Source organism: Agelaius phoeniceus, chromosome Z (genome assembly GCF_051311805.1).
Source record: "Agelaius phoeniceus isolate bAgePho1 chromosome Z, bAgePho1.hap1, whole genome shotgun sequence".
Lineage (NCBI taxonomy): Eukaryota > Metazoa > Chordata > Aves > Passeriformes > Icteridae > Agelaius > Agelaius phoeniceus.
In genome coordinates this window covers 19,441,872-19,464,911 of record NC_135303.1, presented here as the reverse complement: position 1 = coordinate 19,464,911, position 23,040 = coordinate 19,441,872, and the positions used below count along the sequence as shown (strand labels likewise).

The following is a 23,040-nucleotide window of genomic DNA, read 5'->3' as shown; positions in this document are numbered from 1 at the left end:
CAAGCTTTCTGAATCAGTTCCTATTTTAGTAAGCCAGCAGTCCATCCTCCATCCTAAGAGGTTCTGTGTGCTAATATTATTTATTGTATTAAATGTTGAATTCTGGTTATTCAGTCTGAACTTTAGAGAGCATGTTTAAATTAGTTTTCAGTAGTTGCTCCAGATAAGACTATGCTTTAATGAACACCATGTAATTGCACATTTTAAGATTTAAAAAGATGTGGTGCTACCTTCCATACATTGTTTATTAATCTTTTCTTAAGCCTTTTTAAGAAGGAAGAATCTTGGCTATTGTAGGAGCTAAATATTTTCGTTAAAATTAGGCTGACCAAGTAGCTCAGCACCTTTCTGTACTGTATTAAGCATCTCCCTGTTTTAAATAGTCTGACAGAGTTATGGGAAGTCTTACAGAGTTATGGGAAGGTGGTTGTGATCCACTGGCAAGTGGCGTCAGGTAATTTTTGGTACCTTTTTGTGAACCTGAGGTAAGTGAGGGCAGACTGAGGCAACTGCAAGGTGCCATGAGGAGGATGCACTTACTTGTAACACACAGGGTGCCACCCACGTCACCTGAAGGTGTCCCAGTGAACTGAAATTACAATCCCAATTAAACAGCTATCCTTGCCACCAAGTATCATTAGGTATAAATTGATTCCTTGGGAAGCATCTTGATTAAGTTGATTTCTAATCAAGCAGTGCACTGTAGAGTTAATGAGGATTTATAGATCATTGTGGTGAATTGCAAAAGCTTCTTCCTTGCCAAAACTAAATTTAAGTTTTATTAGAATTTTTAGGTCAGTAATAGCTGTCACGCTACAATGGATTAGGAATAAGCAAGTGTCATGCTACAGAGAGGGGGCTTGGTGATTTTTAGGTTGCCATTCAATGCATATGTGAAAACTTGTTTGAAAGACTTCATATGTATTAGCAGTAAAAGTTGTGGGGACTATCACTGCTGAGCAATTCAAGAGCAAGTTTAATTACTTAATTTCTCATGAGGACATCCTTTAAAAATTTTAAAGACTATGTCATTGTATACTTTCCAGTTTGTGTGGATTCCTGTATTGTCCAGTAAAAAAAATGCAAAAACAGAATCAAATATTCAAGTAAATTAAAAATAAGAGCTGAAATTAAGCCACTGTATTTTCTGTGTAAAACAGATGCTAGTACACCACAGTTTTAGCACCCTGATTTGCCTTTACCTGTTGGGATTTTTTAATTCTTAAATGTGAAAATATTTTTATGTGAATTATCAAAACTTGATAGTAAAATTTACACTGTAACTGCTCTTTAGGCTCTTCTCCAGTAATGGGGGAAAAAATAGATTTGTCTGTATAGCTAAGCATTACTGGCAGAAGAAAAGAGGGGAGCTGACAGTGTAGAGAATTTAAGCAGCTATAGTGATAGCTGCTTATCCAAGCAAAACCTGCAAACTTCTTGCTGTTTCTGGACATGGTGGCTAAAAAACCTAAAAGAATATTCAGCTGGCATTGTTAGACACATGTTTTGGAGAGATACTGTGTGGTAGTCAGTCTGGAAGCTGCACTATATTTTTTTCTAAATACTACAGGTCATGAAGGCACTTTATTTTACTGTTTCGTCATCTCCATTCCACTCATATTTCTTATTAATAGGTTGAATGTGAAGCATGACATCCTGTGAGTGAAGCACTGTCTGATTTCACTGTATAGCTTTTAGAAAATATACAGATGATGTATGGGCAGTATTCTTGTAGGGCACTGTGCCAAAGTACTGGTTTAAAGATGCAGGAATTTTTTCCCTAGAAAATAGTCAGTGGTAACAGTTCAGCAAACTAGGGAAATTATTAATTAAAGACTATAGTCATTCTTCTGAGACATATGAGAAACCTATATTTTCTACTCTTTTTTAATTAGAATTGAAGAATTTTTTTCAGAATGGAGATTAGGCAACTACCAAAGTGGCTAAAGTTGGTGCTACATGTTATTTAGGGTTTCAGGGCAGAACCCTGCCCTGGCCACTCAGTACTCTGAGTACCCTGTCCCCTCTGTTATTGTTCCTTCAACCATGACACATCCTAAAACAGCTGCTCAAGAGAAAATTACTTTCAGTAAAAAGGACTGAATTCCACAATTCTGGCATGTTTCCTCAGGTCTGCTCTCGGGTCACACACGCTGTGCCGCACATAACGAAGTGGAGGCATAGCGTTATTCCAGGCACTTGCCTGGGAGATCCTGCCCACAGCAAACAAGGTGTAATGAGTACTGAAAGGTGCTTGGAAGCTGTAAAGCTGTACTGAAAGTTTACCACAGTTGGTAGCTGTGGTATAAAACCACCTAAAACACAAGTAGAGTATTTTTGTACTCTGGTTCACATTACAGGTCAGTCACGCAGCCTTCACTCAGTGCGGATCATGTTGCTCTCAGAAATGTATTCATGCTCCCGTGATTATCGACAATTCGATGTGAAAATTACCGAAAATTCTGCTGCGAACGTCGTTTCGGAAAGAAGTCCTCGGAAGAGCAGGGCGGGCAGCATTTCCTGCGAGCCCGGCGCACCCCGTGGCCTGCGGCTCCCGCGGATCCAGGCTGCCACCATGCGACCGGAGCTCCAACAGAAATCCGGAACGTCTCCCGCTGGAGGCAAACACACGAAAGCTAAGACTCTAAACAAATTGTTTGCGGTATGCAGCCTAACTATGCGCTCTGCTTTCCTTCTTCTTGGTCTTTATTCTATGGGAGAGTGGATGATGTTTCTGACTAGTTAAAGACTCAGAATCAATCTGGTGGGGAAGCACAAGTATTATTTACTGCATATCACTGAAACGCTGCACTAAACAGGATTCATTTGCTTAAGGGCTTTTCTGTGGGCTTTTATCACTATGTCTGCCAGCTTTGTGAAGAGTAATGAGTATTTTTTGCAGTTTGTCAGGAATCTGATATGGTGTTACTCATTCTGTACAGAAGGGGGAAGTGAGGCATAAGGAAATTAAAGGCATCAATTGCCAAGAATAATTAACTAATTTTAGGTACTGAATTCATGAAATCTGATTGATTCCCTTTTTACCCACTTACTCAGATATCACTTTACATATTCAAGGCACCACTTCTTGCCACCAGTTGCATCTCTGAATGCTCCAGTTCTGTGGATGAGTTTTGAAATGCTTCTCAAGCACCCAAAAAAGGGCTCACCTTTGTGAGTAACAATTAGTATGTGGTAATACAGAATTATAGAAACTTGTATCCAAGTGATCTGCTCATTACAGCACTAGTAATCTTTAACAGGGCAGCACTGCCTGGCAGTGGGGACATGCTGTATTTCCTACAACAGTTATTGTTCACTGGCACCCCTGCTTGTTTTACCAGTGCAGCAAGTTTGCTGCAGATCCCTTCATCTACACACAAGCTGCAAGAACTGACCAGTGAATGCATCTCTCAGGATTAGCTGCTCCAGAATCAAATGCTTTAGGATTCAGTTTACTGTCTGGTTACTTTTATCTGGAAGAGCCTTCTCCTTCAAACTAAAGCTTTTGGTGTGCTGCTTTTCATTCAAAATTTCTACAAAGTTTTGTTACCAAGATATAGACAGCAAGCCGGCAAGTCTTCTAATAGGTGCAGAAGAGTATAGTACCCATTTCTTGAAGACACTGCTAAATCTTGCTTCCTTTTGTCAGTTTTGGCCAAACTGTTTCTTTTCCATTTTCCAGTGATGTTTTTCATGTCAATAGTTTGAAAACCCCGTATTTTATTTCAATGAACCTCCCCCATCCACAGGAGGCCACATTTCAGTGCACTGGTAAGTCACTAATGCCTGCTTCTTAATACAGTAGATCAAAATTACCAAGAAGGCTGAGCAATCAGCAATATGTTGAGTGTACACAGTATGTTAATTGTTTCTGTGTTTTCCCCATTACTCTCTCACTGCAGCATTTTCTTTCTTTTCAGTGTAGCTCTAACAATTCTACAGCACTTGGGTTAGCCCAGGGCTACTGCAGAAAACAGCTCTGCTGTACTACACACAGTTCAGCAACTGATCACTTGGACTAAGAAAAAAAAAAAAGTGAGGCTGGTTCTCTTTTGCAGCTACTAAAGCAGAAATGAATCTTACAAACAATGCCTTACTCTCCAGTTTTATCCCTGACAGTAATATTTTCTTCAAAAGGATGATATATAAAAATAAATATTTATTCCATGTGTGCATACACACAATGTACTCAAAAAAACTCTTTCTGAAGTCTTGGTGGAGAAAAACTATCTGTAGGACTGCATTTTCAGAAGACACAAAATAGTTAGAGTATTAATTATTTTTCATTTGAAGTTTAAGATAGGATTCTGACATGGTGCTGACCTCTTTTCTCACATAGATGCTGCCCATATTAAAGACATACTGTAGTGTACATTTAAGTTTCTGTAGGAGGTAGGTACCTACTCAGCCTTGATGACCACATCGAATTCCCCAAAAATTAACTGAAAACTCCTAATAAATAGTACTTTCCTCCACTTGTGTTAAGTCAAATGACATTCCGTAGCAGAAATGAGAGGGATCATAAAAATTCAGAGAGCAAGATAAGTTAAATCTTCCACAGCATCATCCATAAGTTGTTGAATTTTTCATTCAGTTTTCTGCTAATTTTCTTCATGTCAATTCCCTACCAAAAAAAACCAAAACAAAACAAACAACCCCCCCAAAAAAAAACATCAAAACCAAAACAACACCAAAAATTGACTTCCACTCATCAGTTTTCCATGTGAAAAAATTGCTGTGCTGCTGACTTTGAGAAACAGTCATCTCAGCAGGAAGTCCAGATCAGCAACAACTTACTCAAGGAAATCAGAGAATAAGTTAATACCACTGCTTCATGTTTCATAGCCCACTGTCCATGGAAAATCTCCCAACATGCACAGGCTCAGTGAAGACGTAACTGTAATGGAGAAACCAAATGTTTGTGGAAAAACCATATATTAATATTAAATGCTCTTAAGGGTTTTTCACATGCCTGAAATATTAAAACTGCCTACACTAGTAGACTTTTGATGAGCAGGGAACAGCTGAAGCCCTCATTGTTTCATGCATAGAACACTACATGTATTTGATTTTGGCAGTTTTATTGTTTTGGGAGATCTTAAATGGATTAGATTAGAAATTAAAAGTTGTACAAGTCAGATGCTGCAGCTTCTCAAAATGAATAGAAAACTGTGATATAACAGGAAAAGGAAGACATGAGCTTCTCTGTAGTGGAGGAAAAATTTACACCAACTTGCTTAGGTTTTAATTCATCTCACAGTGGACATTAGGAATAAGTCATCCAAGGATTAAATGGAAAAGGTCGTTACAGTGAAATGATGCATTGTGTTCTGAGAGGATAACAGTAAGGCATGGCCATATTGCCATTCTACCAACAAAATCTGGAATTGAAATGCATGATCAGAATATGTGCTTTTACTAGTGCTTTTCCTTAACACCCAGACAAATTAGATACCTAAAGCACTCTGAGATTCATAAAGGAGTAAAGTGGACTGGGCTAAGGAGGTTGGAGCTATTAATTTTTTTTTTCAGTTTGCCACAGTAGTTCCAAACTGCTCAGCAATGAAATGTGATAGAAGACTATGCTTAAGTATCCTCTGTCTTTGTCTGAAGTGTCCAACAAGGTGATGGCCACTGCTCTGGCTTTGTAATGTTTGCTTCAATGCAATGATCTTCTCTCAGCTCAGACTCAAGTTTACCATCTGCTGATTCTTGGTCTTTGCAGGCTGCAGGTGGAATCTGTACAGCAGACACGATATCTCTTTTGAAGGCATTTATTTCTTTTTCAGCAAAAGAGTCTGCTTGGCTTGAATTATTAGATCTTTCAGATAAGCCAATATAGTCATGGTCAAAAACTACTGCACCTTGTAGAATGTAATGGTTGCCTGTAAAAGGAAAGTAGCCATTAGTTCAGATCTCTGAAGCCATACCTGAAATGTTAGTGAGGTGCTAACTTACTTTTCAGAACAATTTCCAAAAGAGGACAAGAATGTTTGAGTGACAGTAAACTGATTATGTGAATTTCCCAATTTCACTGAGGATCAAATGTTTGGCATCTCATTACATCCACAAAATAATCCCTGGGATGATCCACATTTAGAGCTTTTCTTAGCTAAGTCAATGATTAGCTTGATGTCTATCTTAGTCACCTACTGAACTAATGCTTTAATACAACTACTAACTTGAATAAATGGACATGTAGATTCTTTCATTTTGTGCATGCACATGGATAAATGTGGTTTCTTCATGCTCTCACTGGAAAATCTTAGTTCAACACACAACAGGCTTCCTTAAACCATAAAAAGTTTAAAAAGTAAATAAAGTAGGTAAGTAAAAAAAAAAAAAAAAACAAAGCAAAAAACCCTAAAATCTATCCCAGCCAAGAACAATATAGTCACTTCCTGAAAAAAGGAATTCTACGTTTACACACTGCTTCTGCAGTACTCAGCAGTAAACATATTAGGCTCTAATACTACAAAGACCACTACTTTCAGCTTTTCATACAGTGACACAATTTACCAAAAAATTATTGTAATAGCTGTTCATTATCTATATGATTGATATGCATGTGACTTCCTCCTCATGCATCAGCAATTTAATGAGGAACCAGAAGGCACAGAGTGATCATTCAAAAAAAGTAGAGACCTCGTGACATGAGATGAAATCTGTATCTTAGTTACTAAATCTATAACTCATGACTGACAAAAATATTTCAGCTTGTTACATGAAATTCCAGAATTAGTTTCAGCACTGCGAATCTCTCAGCTTTAAGAGGTGATGGAAGAAATTACCATCTCAATGTAGTTTATCTATTTACTAGAACCAAAGTTTGACCACATGTGCCAATAGTGTTGGAATTATTTTGCTCTTCAAGAACTCTGAAGTACAAAGCAGCTTGTTCTGTGACAGAAGTCTGTGACAGACTTCTGTATACCAAGTATTTAATTTTTTTGAAAATGCCTCTGGTGACTCAAAGACAGCATGAGCAGAAAAGAAACAGCTGCCACTGTTTGATTTGCAAAGCAGCACGCTGAAAATTTAAGACCAAGAGCAGAAGTTGATTATCGAAATCTTTGGAAATTTCTAGCCATCCTACCACAGAGCATGACAATTCTATTTACTCTTGTAAGAGGAATGCTGACTTCTTTAATAGGACAATTTAAAATAAACTATTCCAAAATCAGTTCCCTGATGTAGTCTTTCTATTTTAAGGCTTTAGAAGACACTCCAATGTTGTAAAAAAAAGTTTCCATTGCATAAGCAAAATTAATGTGACTCCTGCCTACACCAAAATAGAGTAAGAAAATGCTCCTTGAAAACAGGTCAGCCTGCTTCTACGTCTAGCATATCCTTATACTTTTGTCAGCCAGCACAAATAGATCCAAGCCAATGAGTAGAAGCAACTTTAATAGAGGCTATTTTTAATAAGACTTTGAACATTATTCATGAGCTCTGTTCCATGCTCTGCGTAGTTTGACGTCACACACACTCACTAGCTTACTTACCTATTACACAACTGTGTCTGCAAATATAACTCTCACTGGTTACTGAATGATACTTTTTCATTCTAATAACCTAACACCACAAGAGAGCAGTTAAAAAACACAAAACAAAAAACTCAACCCTTTTTACATATATAAAAATACAAACTTAAAATTTATTATATACACCTTTTTCACTGGACCCTCTTACATATGGCTTGAGGTGAGACATCTTGATGGGTCTTTTCAGCCTGGATCCTGTAGAATCTCTTAATATTGCACAGCCATTTTCTGTGATGTAATCTATGATACAAGGACCAATCCATTCTGACTGGAAACGACCATCTTTCCACCAGTTTTTTCTTTGCCTGAGGACTTCATGACCAACTTTAAGTTGAAGAGTATTTAATTGTTTTGACTTCCTTTTGACTGTGATTTTGGTTCTGATTTTTTGTTCATCTGGAGTTTTTTTATCTGCCTACAGAAAAATAAATGTGAGTTACTTTTTTTTCTAAAAGTAATAATGCAATTTTGTAGCATTGGTTAACAGCACTTAAGTATGACATTGAGTGGTTTTAGATGTGTGTAGTTTGTAATTATGTGGGACTGACAAGTGATGAAGAAATTGCTTTTATCTTCATAAATCACTACTCCATAGGCAACAGTTTTCTACTTCTCTATTCCACCCTCCAAGTCAGACATAGTAAACTTCTGACAACAGGTCTCTTTTAAGGTTACTCCCTCCAAATACATACGTGTTACACCGAAATTAAAGGATCACAGGGGAAGGAAAACAAACTAAAAACCACCACTCAACCCCCCACATTATTTTAAAAGGTTAGTTATACTTTATACCTCAGAACTTTTCATCTTTATCTTCAATATTCTTACTAGTAAAATTCAAATATATAACATTTACCTGGCAACCTGAGGTTTTGTCTTCTTCCAGTGCTTGACTGAATTTTTTAGCTGCTTCAAATATTTTGGCAAAACTACTGTATTCTCCTTCCACACACATATTCATGGGCTCAACAACACGTGGATTGCGGTTGAACATTTGGAAATATGGAGTGTTTTGATCTGGCTCCTATTTGTATGGGAACCAAAAGCAAGGAAATTTAGCATACAACTTTGCTGACATTTTGGAGGACTTCAGTCAAAAGAAGAAGAATCTTCACATACCAAATTTGTCAAATTGAAAGCATAGGCAATAGCAGATAAATGTTCATCCCAATCATTTGGATGGTCTATGCAATACTTGTTAAGGAAAGTTTTGATTGTCTTGGAAATTTTTTCATTTACATCATGTGTCTGAGGATAAGACAATACAATTTGCTTCATTCCAAACAGTGCAAACAGTTCTTCATTTATCTTCAAAATAAGAAGAACACAATTAGTGAACATTTCTCCTGTTTTGTATCCCATTTCAAGTAAAAATAACCCTCAGATTTCCACCTTTTTGGTTGATATGATGGTGACAGGGAAAAATCTTGCATACATATTGGCACAGAACACACCAGGACTGTGAATGAGAGCTAAAGCATTAAGTAGGGCTTAGGAGCCAGTGATTGATGGTTCCTAACCACATTTTTGCCACTTAACTTGAACTGTCATTACCTCCATGTCACAATCTGATGACTTCATCTCTTAGAGGAACAAAGTGTGGTAAATCCTTCATAATCACTATAAGCCAACTTCAAAAATACCCTTAGCTATTGCTATCCTGGGCAAAATGGATGAAAGACATACATCAGAATATAGTGTACAAATTTATGCCAATTCAAATAAGTGACAAAACCTGCACTATGACTGCCAGAAGATAATTTTACTGTGGTCTTTTTACAAAGAATAAAGTCCTAGGAAACATTGCATAGCATTACAATTGCAAATAATTGGTTTGACATTTTTATACTAAAGTCTTTCTGAAAAAAATTCTAAAATTCAAATCTAATATAAGGGAAAATGTATTTTTCTTGAGGGGAAAAAAACAACAACAAAAAACTGATTAACTAGCCATGTAAATAATTACCTGATAAACAAGCTCCTTCCCCTGATCAATAGGCATCTTTTGAGGTGGCCCATATAAGAAAAACACCTTTATGATTGCCTTAGCAATTTCAGCTGCTGAAGTGTCATGCAGTGGTAAGATAACAGTCCATCTTGTAAACAAATCTGTCATAATTGTGATGTATTTGTTACTTCTGTTGGTAACACTGAAAGGTCCCGTTAGTTCTATAGTGACTGCTGTCCATGGGTCCTCTGCTTTGATAGGGTGTATTTTGGGTACTCTGGTGGCTATGTTCTTTGCCACCTGGCAATGCTGGCAAGCATGCACCTAGAGAAGACATCAGGGAAGGTATTATCAATGAAAAGTGATGTTGAGGTGATGACAACCATCAGAATCATAGATCTCCACTATATCTCTGTAAATCAGGTCAGAGTAGGCAATGCAAAACAAATTTATCACTTTTCTTACAATTTTTTACCCTTAGATTTTTCAGAAACAGCAAAAAACCAAAATAAAACCAAACAATACTGAAGTCCAGGAAAGGGACATGTAAAAGAACTCATAGCTGAATTCTCTCCATTCTGAAAGCACTGTGCTCTTTCAAGTCCACACTACAAATTTTAAAATCCATTATTATCTGTAAATAGTAAAGGCAGTAGGAAGCAACTGGGAGTGAAAGGAAGTCCCAATCATTCCCATTTTGGCTCATCTATGTATGCTGTGACTGAAAAACACTGGAAGTATACATTATCTCCCATGCACAACAACTTAATCTATGGGAAAGAGAACCCTTGTCCAATCTAAATTGAAAGGAAAGACTTATTTTCATGTCATGTAACAGTTACACATGAACTCAAAGTATTCACGTGTTGCAGCAAGCCGATAGCAACAGTAATTTGGCCTTAAACTATTTACATAGTTTCCTGAACAGTCAAATTGTGCTAGGGGTTCTTGTGCCTGTATCTTTGGGTGGAGGAGAAGAAACTTTCCCAAGCTTTGACACATTTAACTATTTCCTGAACACAACTTATTGCAAAGCAGAGACACCATTTTCACATTCTTATCTGCTAGTAGCTACCCTGGTCACACATCCTTGTGATGGCCATTTCATCCTAACAAAAATACATGAGAGTCCTTGCACAAGAAATCTCTCTCAGGGACTGGATGTGCCCTGCCTGCCAAAAGAGATTATGGCTCCCCACCACACCATAGTAGTGCGCAAGCCAGTAGTAAAAGAGCAAAAAGAAACACCATGCATTGCCAAGATGACCAGCTGCAGTGTGATTGCAAGCTTACATTTCCTTCTTGTGAAACAGGCTGGGCACTTGCTGTACCCAAGTTCATAGGATTACCAAATATTTGTAACAGACTACTGAAAGTATCCTGTAGCTATGAAGCCATACCCACTGCTTGACATCATTTGTTACAGAGGTCCAGTAGTAATTAGACTCCACTAAAGTCAGTGTTCTTGATATACCATGATGAGTGCCAGCAGCATTTTTGTGGCATTTCTCGAGGACTTTTTTCTTCTCTTCATCTGAAACAATTACCAGGCGCATTTGTTTTCTGTCTTTTCCAACATAGAACAACTTGTTTTCTGAAAGAAGTACCAGCAAATTATAAGCAAGTGCTTTGTCTTCTGTTTGGTTTACTAAACTACTGAGCATGACTCAGAATAGCATTTATTACAATAAGTTCACTTTTGTAAACATAGCTTTTTGTTTATAAACATTTCAATTATGTCCTCCAAACACCCATTAGTTCAGCCATGTTTATTATCTGGACACAAGGAGTTACAAGTGCAAGTCAGAATGCAAACAGCATTCCCACATGAAATCTGACTGAAACACAAACTAACACTGGGGCTGGAAAGGGGAGGTAGGAGTGTTGAAACTGTTGTTTGTGAAGCTGTTGAGTGCCTGCCAGCAACCTGGCATTGATAGTCAAAGATTTAACTCCTCCCTGCCTTCTCTCTACACAACACTAGCAGTTTTGATGGGATTGAGACAGTACAGCAGACTACAATTGCTCATAGAGGCTCATGTATCTCCCAGGGCTGAAATAAAGTCGGGAAGGGCCTGCAGGCTCTCAGGTGACTGATGGCAAAATTGTCCTTGTACTTCTGCCAGTCATCCCCCACACTGGATGGAGCATTCCTTGTCTCTAGCTGCAGATCTATTTCCTCTTCTGTAATCCTTTCCATTATGGATTGCAGTGACTACATATTTCTACAGTATAAAAAAGATAAAACATGAGGTTTGGCTTTTATATAGATAAATAAACCTGTCCTGGAATGGACTAAAGCAGATTGAGCTTCCATTTCTACAAACATCCTGTTACATATTAACCAGGGATTTGCAGAGCATTTGTCTCATAAAGAATGCTTATTAAAATCACAGAATCACACAAAAATCACACAAAGCAAGATCTCACTTTTTTTTTAATATTAGCAAATCTTCACCTTAATGTCTATTTTTAGCATAATTTGAGAGAAAAGTTTTACCATTGAAAACAAATTTTTTGGCAGCTCTCCTGATTCCACTTCTTTCACTTGATAATGTTGTGGGATGATATTCCCCTGTTCGCTTGTAGTATGCAATCTGCTTCAAGTGAAGTCCACCACTTTTTCCACTACGAACCATTGCCAATCTGAACAAAATGGACAGAATTTATTAGATAAATTGTCAGAGAAGGACATTGTCAAGCTTTTACTTACTTCTTTGTAGGTCAGAGCTACATATCCTGGTTATGTAGCCTCTAAGAAGAGATTACACCATCCACTATACACATCCACTGTTAACTTTAGCAACAAGGAGCACTGCTTGAAACACTAATTTTGTTCTAAGCAGAGCTGATTTTGTCAAACTATATTTTAAAATTTCTACACAATGGAGGCTTCTACTACATTCATTGGACAGGCAAAGGAAATGGTATCAGAGAGAAAGAAACTGTTCTTCTCATTCTTGGATACGTCTCAAATTTGGTTGTGCTTGAGACAGTCCAAAGATTCATCTTAGCTGAGAAAAATGTACATAGTCAAATAGGAAAAAAAACAACTTCCCAGAGAAAAATGAATGGAAATTTATTTTTTTACTAATTAATCAGACAATTAGATTTTGAAATTTCAAACCAGACTCTGCATGTGAGGTAACAATTTGTGCCTTGACACAAGCTGACTTCCCTGATAACATTAATAAGCAATAATGTCATTAGCAAGCTGGGCCACTGATACAGAACCTGTTTGGGTTTAGCAAGAATAACATCAAAATAAGTATGTAATGATGAAAATTGAAATATTCACAGATAGGATAATTGATGCAGCCTCTACATCATTTGTGGTTTGCTTTTTTCCCCAAATCTTTTCCAGCAGCATAGACAAGGCAGCAGTTTAATCTGTCTTTCATCAATGTCTACAGGAGCAGGACCAAACTTGAGGTCAGCCATGTCATAATTTCATAGTGAATACTGGTTATCCACAGCATTAAGTAAATTCATTTCTTATCCTACCACTGTTCCAATGCCAGACTGTGACATTATGTAGCCTGCTAAAAAGAGTAATTAGTTTGTCTGCCATATGTGATAAGTCGCTTATAATTATGGGGAAGTGACAGTATCCTGTCACTCTGGAATGAACACCATCTCATTATGTGGTGATGTATTTGAAAACAAAATGTGCAGGACAAGATGTCTATTTTTCAATTTACAGATTCTGACCTACCTTTACTATGCTGGTGGTGGAAAGGAGGTAAAGACCTCTTAAGAGTGATTATACCTTTCATTTCATCCTTTCCTCCCAGAAAAGAAAATGCTATATGTCATTTTTGGAACCTGCACCCCGAGCTAAGCACTGCTGTTAGCAATGGGAAACGCATGACAGGAACTTCCCATTCAAAATGTGACAAGGCTTTTGCCTCACTGAACACTTCATTTTATACAAGCAAGAGCTGGTTTATCAAAACAAGCCAAGTCTCTTGTCATACAGCATTAGTGCTTTGAAGTAAAATTTTCATACCTGACAGAACTAACACAGATGTACTTCCCAACACCACGGTCTCACCTGTGAAAAAAGACGGTGTTTAAGAACAGGGAAGGAGAGGAGCCAGAACACAGGACTGTTCCGACACTGCAGTTTCCTGTAAATTTGTATCTGACAACACATGCTAAACCAACCCACCAAACCGGTAAATTGGATAACTAACAGCAGCAAATGAGGTGAGGCTGCCATGAAGTAAATTCATGTTTCTGTTGTTTAAAAGAAGTCAATTAACTAGTATTTCTGACAGTAAAAGAATATTGGTGAAGGGCAATTAAAATATCCTACCTGCCAGGGGGACACATTCAAGTTTTACTCAGGGGCTTCCTCAAGGCCAGTCCTGCACTTAAGTTCCCTGAAGTCAAAACTAGCCCAGTATGACCTGTTACTCAACCACAGGGATGATGGATTCTTTTGGCTTGACACAGACTTTCACACATGGGAAGAAAAGATCTTAGAGCACAATCTTTACTTTTCAAATACTTTTGAAACTTGCCTGAAGTAGCAAATATTCTCCATGGATCCCAAAATTGCCCATTTTAATAAAATGAAGTTGCACAGGAACAACATACTTCTAACCAGGACCACAGCATACACTTCTGCTAAGCAGACATGCTATCCACATTTCTGCAATGGCAGTTTTTCTTATAAGCATTTTGAAGAGCTTAGGTAAGCCAATGACTTAGGTAAGCCAAAGAAGAATGTGCTATGTAGCACTCACATACATTAATTTAGTAGGATCCTGATCCAGCAAACTGTTAAGCACTTAAGTCTGCTGGACTGCTGCCTAATATGAGCTTCCTTCCTGAATATTTAATTTCTTGTGCCCCTGCTAAACTTTTCCCCCACTACCTAATTTACTTTGTTTGGCTGCTCCTAAAAAAATGCCAAATAAAACAGCCCTGAAAAGAACAATTTATAAAATCTTCTGGTTTTCTTGTTTATTCATATAATTAATATGCTAAATTTCAATACTCATAATGCATCTGGTAGTCTAAAAATCAAAGACATAAAATCAGCTATCCATTTTTAGTACCTTAGAAGCTCAAAAAGTATACACTAGAAAGTATTTTAGCAAAGAGAATGAAACTTCCATATAACCAGTGGTCTTTTAGCTTTAGCGGCTTAGCCAAAATAGTCACACCTGCTAAAACTAAGCTATTTCATGCTTTAATGCCCATTTTCTCCTACAGACAAACACAATCCTAACTGCAAAACTACTCTTGTAGTCCAGATGTTGACCAATTCCCCTACTTCTGACTGCTGTTCTTATAAGAAACAGGAATTGCCTGTGGAGCACTGAATCACAGTCACAGAATGATTTGGGTTGAGATGGACTTTAAAGATCAACTTCCAAACTGTTGCCAGGTTCAGGGACACCTTACACTAGATGAGATCCCTCAGAGCCCCGAACCCACTTGGGTTTGAACACTTCCAGGAATGGGACAGGCATAGCTTTTCTGGGCAACCAGTTCTAGTGCCTCACCATCCTCTCAGTAAAGATTTTTTTCCTAATATCTGCTCTAAACTTGTTCTCTTTCTTTAAATGCATCCTCGCTAGTTGTATCAGTATATGTTCATGTAAGAAGTCCCCCTCCTGTTCCCCTAAAGTCTGTCACCAGTACACAGCTTCAAAACACCGCTTTTCTAACCCAGGTGCTTCAAAAAATGTGTAAACCAGACTGACAGACTCGCTTACATTCCTCCCTGGTTTTGCAAGGTGCGACAGAGGGCTGGGAAGGGCGCCTATGAGGATAAGTGGGTAGGCACGCGAAGTCGTGTCTTGCCGCCCGCGGTAGCGTCAGCCGCCATCTAGAATTCCACAGATTCCTCTCGGGAAGGCGCCTCTGCATCCCTCTGCATCCCTCCTGCCCACAGCACTACACATCCTAGTGTGCATCGCGCCCGCGCAGGGCATGCCGGGAGCGGCGGTAGCGAGTGATCATCCCCTGGGCCTCGCACCCCGCGCATGCACGGAGCGACGCCAACGCGAACTCTTTGCTTCCCGCCACCGCCCCCCGTCGCCCTCTCCGCCCGGCGGGCACACCCGTGAACATCCGCCTTGCCGCGGGCACGCACCTGCTCCGGCAGAGGTACCGGCAAGGCCCGTTGCGGGGGCCACAGTTTCCTGGCCAGACCAACCACAGCCACAGCCCCAGCGGCGCCCCGAGACTTTTGTGGCGCCCCCGGAAGTGGCGGGAGGGAGAGGAGGGGGCGGGGCAGCGGCGGTGCCGCCTCCTGGGGGAACCGCGGGGCCGCCGCGGACAGGTGAGGCGGCTGTTCCCTTCGTTTCCTGCCTTTCCCGCCTTTTCTTTCTTCCCATTCCTGGCCCGACCGGGACGCAGGTAGGCAGCGCAGTGGCTGAGGCGAGCGGGAGTTCCCCTGAGAAGCGGTGTCGCAGTGGGCGGGCAGCGCAGGCGGTGCGGCGGGCGGCGGCCCCGCACCGGAGCGTGCGGTGGGCAGAGCCCCGCGGGCTCCTCCGCCTGTTCCTCGGGCACGCCCAAGGCTGCTGCGGCGGGCACGGCCCATGTGTGCGCTCAGCGCTTTGTCTCTGGGTCGTTCTGCTCTCGGACGGGGTTTCGTCAGCGCGGTGGTGCCGCGCGCCGGGTCTGTGGGGTTGCAGTGTGCGGTGCTGTCATTATCAGGTGAAGCGTTTTGGTACAGATGACAACGGGGTGAAAGGTGGTGTGTGCCTAAACGGGGATGGGGAGGGAAGTGAGAGACCACCTCTTGGAGCTCTGCGTTTGGAGCACTCTGTTAACATCCAAAAACTGGTGATAAATTTAGTATAAAATAAGTTGTAGCAAGGGAGATGGCTATCTGTAATCAAAATGGGGGGGGGGGGGGGGGGAAGGACCAGCAGGAGCCCCGAAGGTGAGAATAGATTACATATCAAGAGCAGAGATGAGAGAGATGTAAAGACTGTATGTCCTGTGTTACATTTATCTTTGTTTTCGTGGTGTTTTCCAGAACGTGGGAACTTTATAGAGTATTGGTAAGCTTTGAAAATGCTGGGGGGTTGGCACTGCGATTGTTTCCCTGTAGTCAGTCACGAACGGGAAGATTGGGGGATATCTGTATCATAACCACAAGGAAATGAGTAGTTTTCTTTCTCACACAAACTTCTGTGTGAGAAGGTACTGGTGTACCTTTACAGCTGTTTGTTACAGTGTTTTTGGATTGTTGTATTGATCTTTTTAAGTGGTGTTTCCGTCTGATCTGTTTAGTCTGTATCTTTCCAACTTTTCTGCATCCCTTCTGAATCTTCTTTGTACTCAAAGTAGCAAGCCTAGGCTGTTTTTTTCCTTGGAGTATCAAAATTCTTGTGGAATCCATCTTTGTCTTGGTGAACAAGGTTTGATTCAATCAGTAACAAAACTATTCTTGATATGAAACACTTTTTTATGGTATATGGTGGCCTTTGTTACCTTTTTTAGCCTATTTCTTGTCTATTGTGGTTCAATATGTGAAAATTACAATTTTTATACTTACTGGCTTGGTTGTCTAATTCTCTCTATGGAAAAAAGTTTCACTGCTTCTGGCAGTTATGATTAAAACAGATCGAGGCCTCCAAAGGCTGAGGCAAATGAACTTGGGTACAGATTTTACCTGTCATCTCTACAAAGCTGAATTAAAGTTCTTTGTGAGAATCTGGAGAAGCTGTTTTGACGTCTGTGAGTAGGATTTTAAAAATTTTGGAAGCCAGCCTTCCTGAAATATTCAAACTTGTCTCAAATATAAATGGCTTTATGTGATATGTTTGACAGAGTATCATAGAAAGGATTTAGAAAGGAACTTGGAGTTTAATGAATGTGAAGATTATCTGTTCTGTGGCTATGCATGAGACGCTTAAAACACATGCCAGATACCAGTTTGTGTAGTTTGCCAGTTTAAAATAACACTACCTTCCTGTGTGGAAGATAAGAGATATTTACTACATGGGTTTTTCTAGACTTCTAAGGCTGTTTTAACACTTCTGTTAAGGGATAGTCATTGTTTATTTTGGAGTTTCAACCAGAGAGTTGAAATATGCCTGTGATACTGCAATATTTGAAGATAAAACTCAGTTTTACTTGTGCTGAAAAGTTGCTCTTCTGCTGGTGAACTGCTAGGGAAAAATAAGTTCTGCAAGCAAAGAACTTGGTCAGGAAAAGACCCATTGAAAAGTTATTTCACTTTAGGTTTGGTAATTCAAAATTACTGAAAATACTTTGCCTAACTAACTATATAATTGCTGGAAGAAAAGGTAGACATGGGGAAATCAGCCAAGTAGTTTGGAAACTGGAACAGTTGTGCTTTAAGATTGGAAATCTTATTTTTGAACAACCTAGAAGGCATGTATTTCCTTGCTGCAAAGCTGGCCTCTTAACAGACTCCGGGCTTACATGGCTCTTCTCGGTTTTCTATTGCTAAGATACTGTAATACAGAGGATCAGACTGAATATTACTTTTGGTACAAGTATTTTTTGGTACAAATACTCTTGGAAAATAATAATGATCCCCAGAAAAAGACTTAGCCAACTGAAGCCTATTAGCTAGCCTATCTATACTGAGTTTTGAGAAATGTTAGGTACTCCTGAGCAGAGTTCCAGTAGGAAATGTCAGTAAGGTGGGTATTTCTAGATTCCTGATGCTTGAGAGTGGGTGCTTGGAAGGGTTTCATTGGTAAGATTTGGCAGACTAAGGACCTGTCCTCTGCTTGGATTACTGAATCAGCAATACTGATCCTGTCTCCTGTAAAAAGCAATCCGGAGGCCACCTTAAAAAAAAGAAGAAAAAAACCAAAACCAATGGCACAAAACACAAAATCCCACTTAGTGGTGAAGAGAGAAAGTGAAAGGATTATAATAGCCTAGTGGTTAGAACAGTTTAATGAAACAGGACAAATACTGTCTCTGTTCTCTCCTGTATCAGAGGTTTCAGCTCCCTGTTTTCTGTTAATCAGAAGTGTGTCCTAACCACCAAGCTGAAAAGTGTGTGGGTAAAAACATCTACATGTATACATTACTGCTGAAGATGGAGTATGAGTAACAGTGCATAGTTTTTTTCCCCCAGAAGACACATTCATTGGCCACCAGGTGCTTACTAAGCAGAATCATGGAGCAGATCCTCTGGTGCACTTGGAAGATAAGAAGGTGATGGATGACAGCCAATGTGACTTCACTAAGGCAAATTTGACAAATTTAGTGGCCTTCTATGAGCGCCTTCCAGGAAGTAAAAGGAGACTGACTACAAGAAAGCTGGAGAGGGACTATTTACAAAGGTCTATAGTGATAGGACCAGGGGAAATGACTTTCAGGATGAGGAATGAGAGATGTAGGTAAAATATTTAGAAATTCTTTGCTGAGGGAATGGTGAGGTACTGGCACAGGTTATCCAGAGAAGTGGATGCCCCATCCCTGGATATCTTCAAGGCCAGGTTGGATCAAGCTTGGAGCAATTTGGTCTAGTGGAATGTTCCCTGCCCATGGTAGGGGTTTGGAACCCTTTGAACCAAAACCATTCTCTGATTCTTTAATGTACAATGATGCATTTTTTACATATATTTTCTAATATATTAATTTATTCATCCATAAAGAACCACTTGAGCACTTAATATGATCTCCAAAGTAAAAGAGGGCTCCATCCTGGAATAGCATTCCTGCCCATGTATCTGCTCCATGGGCTACAGCTCCTGCAAGGTGCATAGACTCTCTGTGGGCTACATCTTCTTTCAGGGTGTATCCACTACCTCCAGTGTGGGGTTCCCTATGGGCTGCAGGTGGATCTCTGCTTCACTGTGGACCTCTGTGGGCCTACAGGGGCACAGCCTGCTTTACAGTGGGCTGTCGGGAAATCTCTAAGTGCCTGGAGTACTTCCTACATGTCCTTTCTGAATGACTTTGGGGTCTGCAGAGTTGTTTCTCTCAGTTATTGTCACCCCTCTCAGCTGTTGTGCAGTGTTTTCCTAAATACCTTGTAGCAGAGGCATCACCAGCATGGCCAAGGGGCTCAGCTTTGGGCAGCAGCAGGTCCATCTTGGAGCTGACTGGAACTGGCTCTGTCTGTCATGGGGACAGCTTCTGGTGTCTTTCACCCCTGCAGCCCACTCACCACCAGAACCTTACCAGGAAATCCCAATGCAGGCACTTACCTGGCAAGGAAGACTCCTTTTATTCTTGAGAAGGTTTTTTCAGGTTTCAGTATAGTGAAACTGGAAGGTGGGTAGTCTCTTTTGGTACGGGAACTGCTGTAGTTTTTCTGGTGGAGTAATGCATAAACTGCTATATGGTAATAATGCTTCTGGAACATTGTAAAAAATATCTGCAGTGCTCCCACAGACAGAAAGAATTTAACATGTTTACAGTCATCATTTGCATAGATCTATCTTTTTATCTTGTCATTGCATAGATCTTTTCATGTGACAGTCTGAGAGCTGTGCTTGGCTTGTAGGCAGTATCAGCATCTGGCTAAAAGCAACACATGAAGGCTACTTTTCATCTTTTCTCAAGATTCTTGTCATGATTAGGGAATATGTTAACATATTGTGAAATCTAGAGCTCAATGTTTGTTTGATTCAAGATTGGAGCAGGTGACTTAGTTTTTGTAAAGCTGTGCGATGGTGTGATGTAGTCTTTATAATACTCTTCTTTGTTACCTCTTTTTAGCTTGTTTCTTGTCTGTTATTTTGCACATCAATGGAGTTTCTTGCCTAATGTTACTGAGATGCAGAGCTGAGTTACTGAAGATGATGATAAACTTCATAAGGCTATTGAAGTTAGTATTTGCTGAAGGGAGACAGAGGTTTTTCTCAGCTTCATATACTATACTTGGACCTTATAAATTCCAGTACTCATTTAAAACCCTTATATCCCCTTGAATTTTCGTGATTATTGTTTGATCATTTATTGTTTGATTTGTTTCTTTGTGGTTTTTTTCTTTGTTGGGGTTTGGTTGTTGATTTGTTTAGGTTGTTTAGGTTTGTGGTTTTATTCTTGTGTAAAAATTATCAGGCAGTAACTATAACATTCTTTGTGTTTAAGAGATACTGGGATAGAGCTGCTCAATAAGTCTTTTTCAAATTTAGTCCATCTCAGTAATGTGCTGACAGCTCCTGCTCAGCACCTCAGAGGATGCGTGTGGGGAACAGAGGATGCGTGTGGGGAACAGAGCAACATCTGTATGTAAATATTAATTTTTTTATTATTGATTACATAACACAGGAGAAATTTTGTGTTTGAATTCTGTCCAGTTTTAAATTGGAGAGAATATGTATCTCTTGCTCTGTAAGGTACAGCAATAAACCTTATATTTATATTTACTGCCAGCATTGTCTTCAGCAGCTTCTGTGTTTGGCATCCTTTCCCTCTTTTTCTGCTTTTTGACTCTCCTGTCTCTTCTCTCTTCCTGGTTGTTTGTTAGACCTGAAAAATGGTGTTGTTGAGTATGGGTTCTTGTTAGTAGCTCTAAAGTCTCACATTTAAGTTTGAAGTATTATCGGCTTTTTTTGAATCATCTGTAGAAAGGTATCACACATGCATGGAGAGCTCTTGGGTTTGCAGTGCTCAGTGCTTTCAGCTGTCAGACTCCACTGGTCCTGTCTTCTTCCTGTCTGTCCTCTGCTTTCACCTTTTTTCTTCCTCATGCTTTCTTTCTTGCATCACCAGCAACCCAACAAACTGTTTGTCTGCGGTGGTTTCTTGCACCATAAATCGTAAAATGCCTTGGCAGGAGTCAGGCAAACATTTTCACTGTTAAATGTACTGTTAATGAAAATATTAGCTATAGTGGTTCTAGTAGGAAGATATTGAAAACCTTTTGTCAACTTGAGACTATCTGAAAAATTGCTGTTAACATTATTTGTGTTTTAATGATGTATTTAAATTGCTGGAAGCTGAAAAGGGATGCAGTTGGAATATGCCTACAGCATGAAAAAAGTGAAATTTATTTAAAAGTGTCCTGGGATGACTTTATGATGCTTGGATCCCCATTTGTCTGTTTAGCCCAGAAATAAGTTTTGCACCTTTAAGATTGGTTCTAAGAGCGAAGTGGGGGAGAGTAGAAGTGTGCAGTTTGTTTTCAGACACTGCACTCACTCCTCCACATTCCTGCTCCTGGGCTGTTGTTGTCTGTGGACGGACAGACAGCGGGACAGAGCTCTCTTTTGCTTTTTAGTTTTTAGCTAGCTAAAAGAAGCTTAGGGGGAAGTTCCCTGGACTGTGGTTTTTCTTTTCTTGGACCTGTTTAAACCTGCTCTGGACTGAAAACCCAGAAGAGCACCAGGAACTCCCACCTGTGGCCAACAGGATGGGCCTGGTCTGTGGCATTTCCAGCACTGGAGGGGCTGATAAGAAACTGAGTGAGCTGAGCTACAGCCCACCAAGGGAACTTTCTGAGTTTGTCATCTCTTCAGAGCGGTGAGAGGTTTTATTGTTTAATATTGTTATCTCTTTTTTTGTGCTGGTGAATGCTTTGCCTGTTAAATAAACATTTTTTTCTACTTTTCTCCAAAGAAATCTTTTCCTGAACCAGTTCAGCGAAGGGCCACTTGAGTTTGCTTTCTACAGGAACCCCTTTGGAGGTTTTCTGCCAAATTTGCCCCAAACCAGGACAAAAAGGAGCAGTATGGCAGTAGAAGACAGGGCAGTGGTCTGTTTTGTTGTTATTATGAATATATATGTGCAGAGTCATGTAACAGATGAGCACTACTTATGATTCTTTGTTACTTGTTTGTAAATTCCACAATGTAAACTGTTTTGATATAATGGCATTTTAAAAAGTTATCTTCCCAAGTGGTTGGTAATTTAAAGATATTTTGTAGCTATTGCATGATGTGTTGTCTTTTTTTCTTGAGATAACAGATAAGAAGCACTTTTACTATAGTACTGTTCAATTAGTGTGAAGTATAGAAAGTGTATGTTTGCTCTTCTGATGGCTGCAGAGACACAGAAGACAATCTGGTGAAATGCTTCTGTTTGTACAGGATTTTTATATGTTCTTATTAGTATTCAAAATGTGAGTGTTAAAACTTTGAGCCCCTTTTTCATGACTGCTCAGACCACTGCTGCTGCATTGAGCTGATTTGTTGCTGCAAGTTATTGCAATAGTAATATTTATTATGGTCTAAGTAAATATGAGAAACATCAGGCCTCAATTCCTGAGCTCCTGAAACATGTGGAATGGGGTCAGGAAAATTGTGGATGTATCTTTTAACCCAGTGAGGACTAGGTTTTGGCTTATTCCTTCAGAATATTCTGTGGAATTCCTTCAACAATAATATTCTTATGGAAATTGAGAGATGTTCCATTAGAAGAAAAATTTGTAGAGCACCACTGGAGTAAACACAGAACTTGGAATGTAGGGCACAGACTATCAAAATCTCTGATTTTATTTATCTCTGAATTTTATCCCTTTTTGAGATTTTTTTTTTTTTTGGTTTTTTTTGTGCTTTTGGCCAAGACACATCATGTTGCAGACAGGCCACACATTTGGTTGAAAGTCTTTTTAAGAACACCAGTACATTTCGCAAAAAAAAG

General features: G+C 39.6%; 2 protein-coding genes across 25 annotated transcripts in view; one reads left to right on the top strand and one right to left on the bottom strand.

Moving 5' to 3' along the window:
• Positions 1-5,067: 5,067 nt before the first annotated feature.
• On the bottom strand, positions 5,068-15,848 carry GIN1 (gypsy retrotransposon integrase 1). Of its 4 annotated transcripts, none has more exons than XM_077172118.1 (9): positions 15,605-15,740; positions 13,505-13,549; positions 11,996-12,141; positions 10,896-11,089; positions 9,514-9,819; positions 8,667-8,855; positions 8,404-8,571; positions 7,674-7,962; positions 5,068-5,888 (listed from the first exon to the last, which is right to left on the bottom strand). In XM_077172118.1, the coding sequence occupies exons 3-9, from the start codon at positions 12,132-12,134 to the stop codon at positions 5,590-5,592; spliced, it is 1,584 nt and encodes a 527-aa protein (XP_077028233.1). In that variant the 5' UTR covers positions 12,135-12,141; positions 13,505-13,549; positions 15,605-15,740; the 3' UTR covers positions 5,068-5,589. The 4 variants fall into 4 exon arrangements, with proteins under 4 accessions (XP_077028233.1, XP_077028234.1, XP_077028231.1 ...); XM_077172119.1 differs by lacking the exon at positions 15,605-15,740 and adding an exon at positions 15,225-15,426; XM_077172116.1 differs by lacking the exons at positions 11,996-12,141; positions 13,505-13,549 and having other exon boundaries at positions 15,605-15,848.
• The window catches only part of PPIP5K2 (diphosphoinositol pentakisphosphate kinase 2), a 50,000-nt gene continuing 42,446 nt past the window's right edge, over positions 15,487-23,040 (top strand). For 14 of the 21 annotated variants that reach the window (XR_013180145.1, XM_054653414.2, XM_054653413.2 and 11 more), the window contains exon 1: positions 15,735-15,870. The gene's annotated coding sequence lies outside the window, so the exon portion shown is untranslated. Of the gene's footprint in view, positions 15,619-15,655; positions 15,871-16,004; positions 16,171-23,040 lie in introns of those variants that run through there. The other 7 variants (XM_077172097.1, XM_077172096.1, XM_054653411.2 and 4 more) reach the window with 5 other exon arrangements.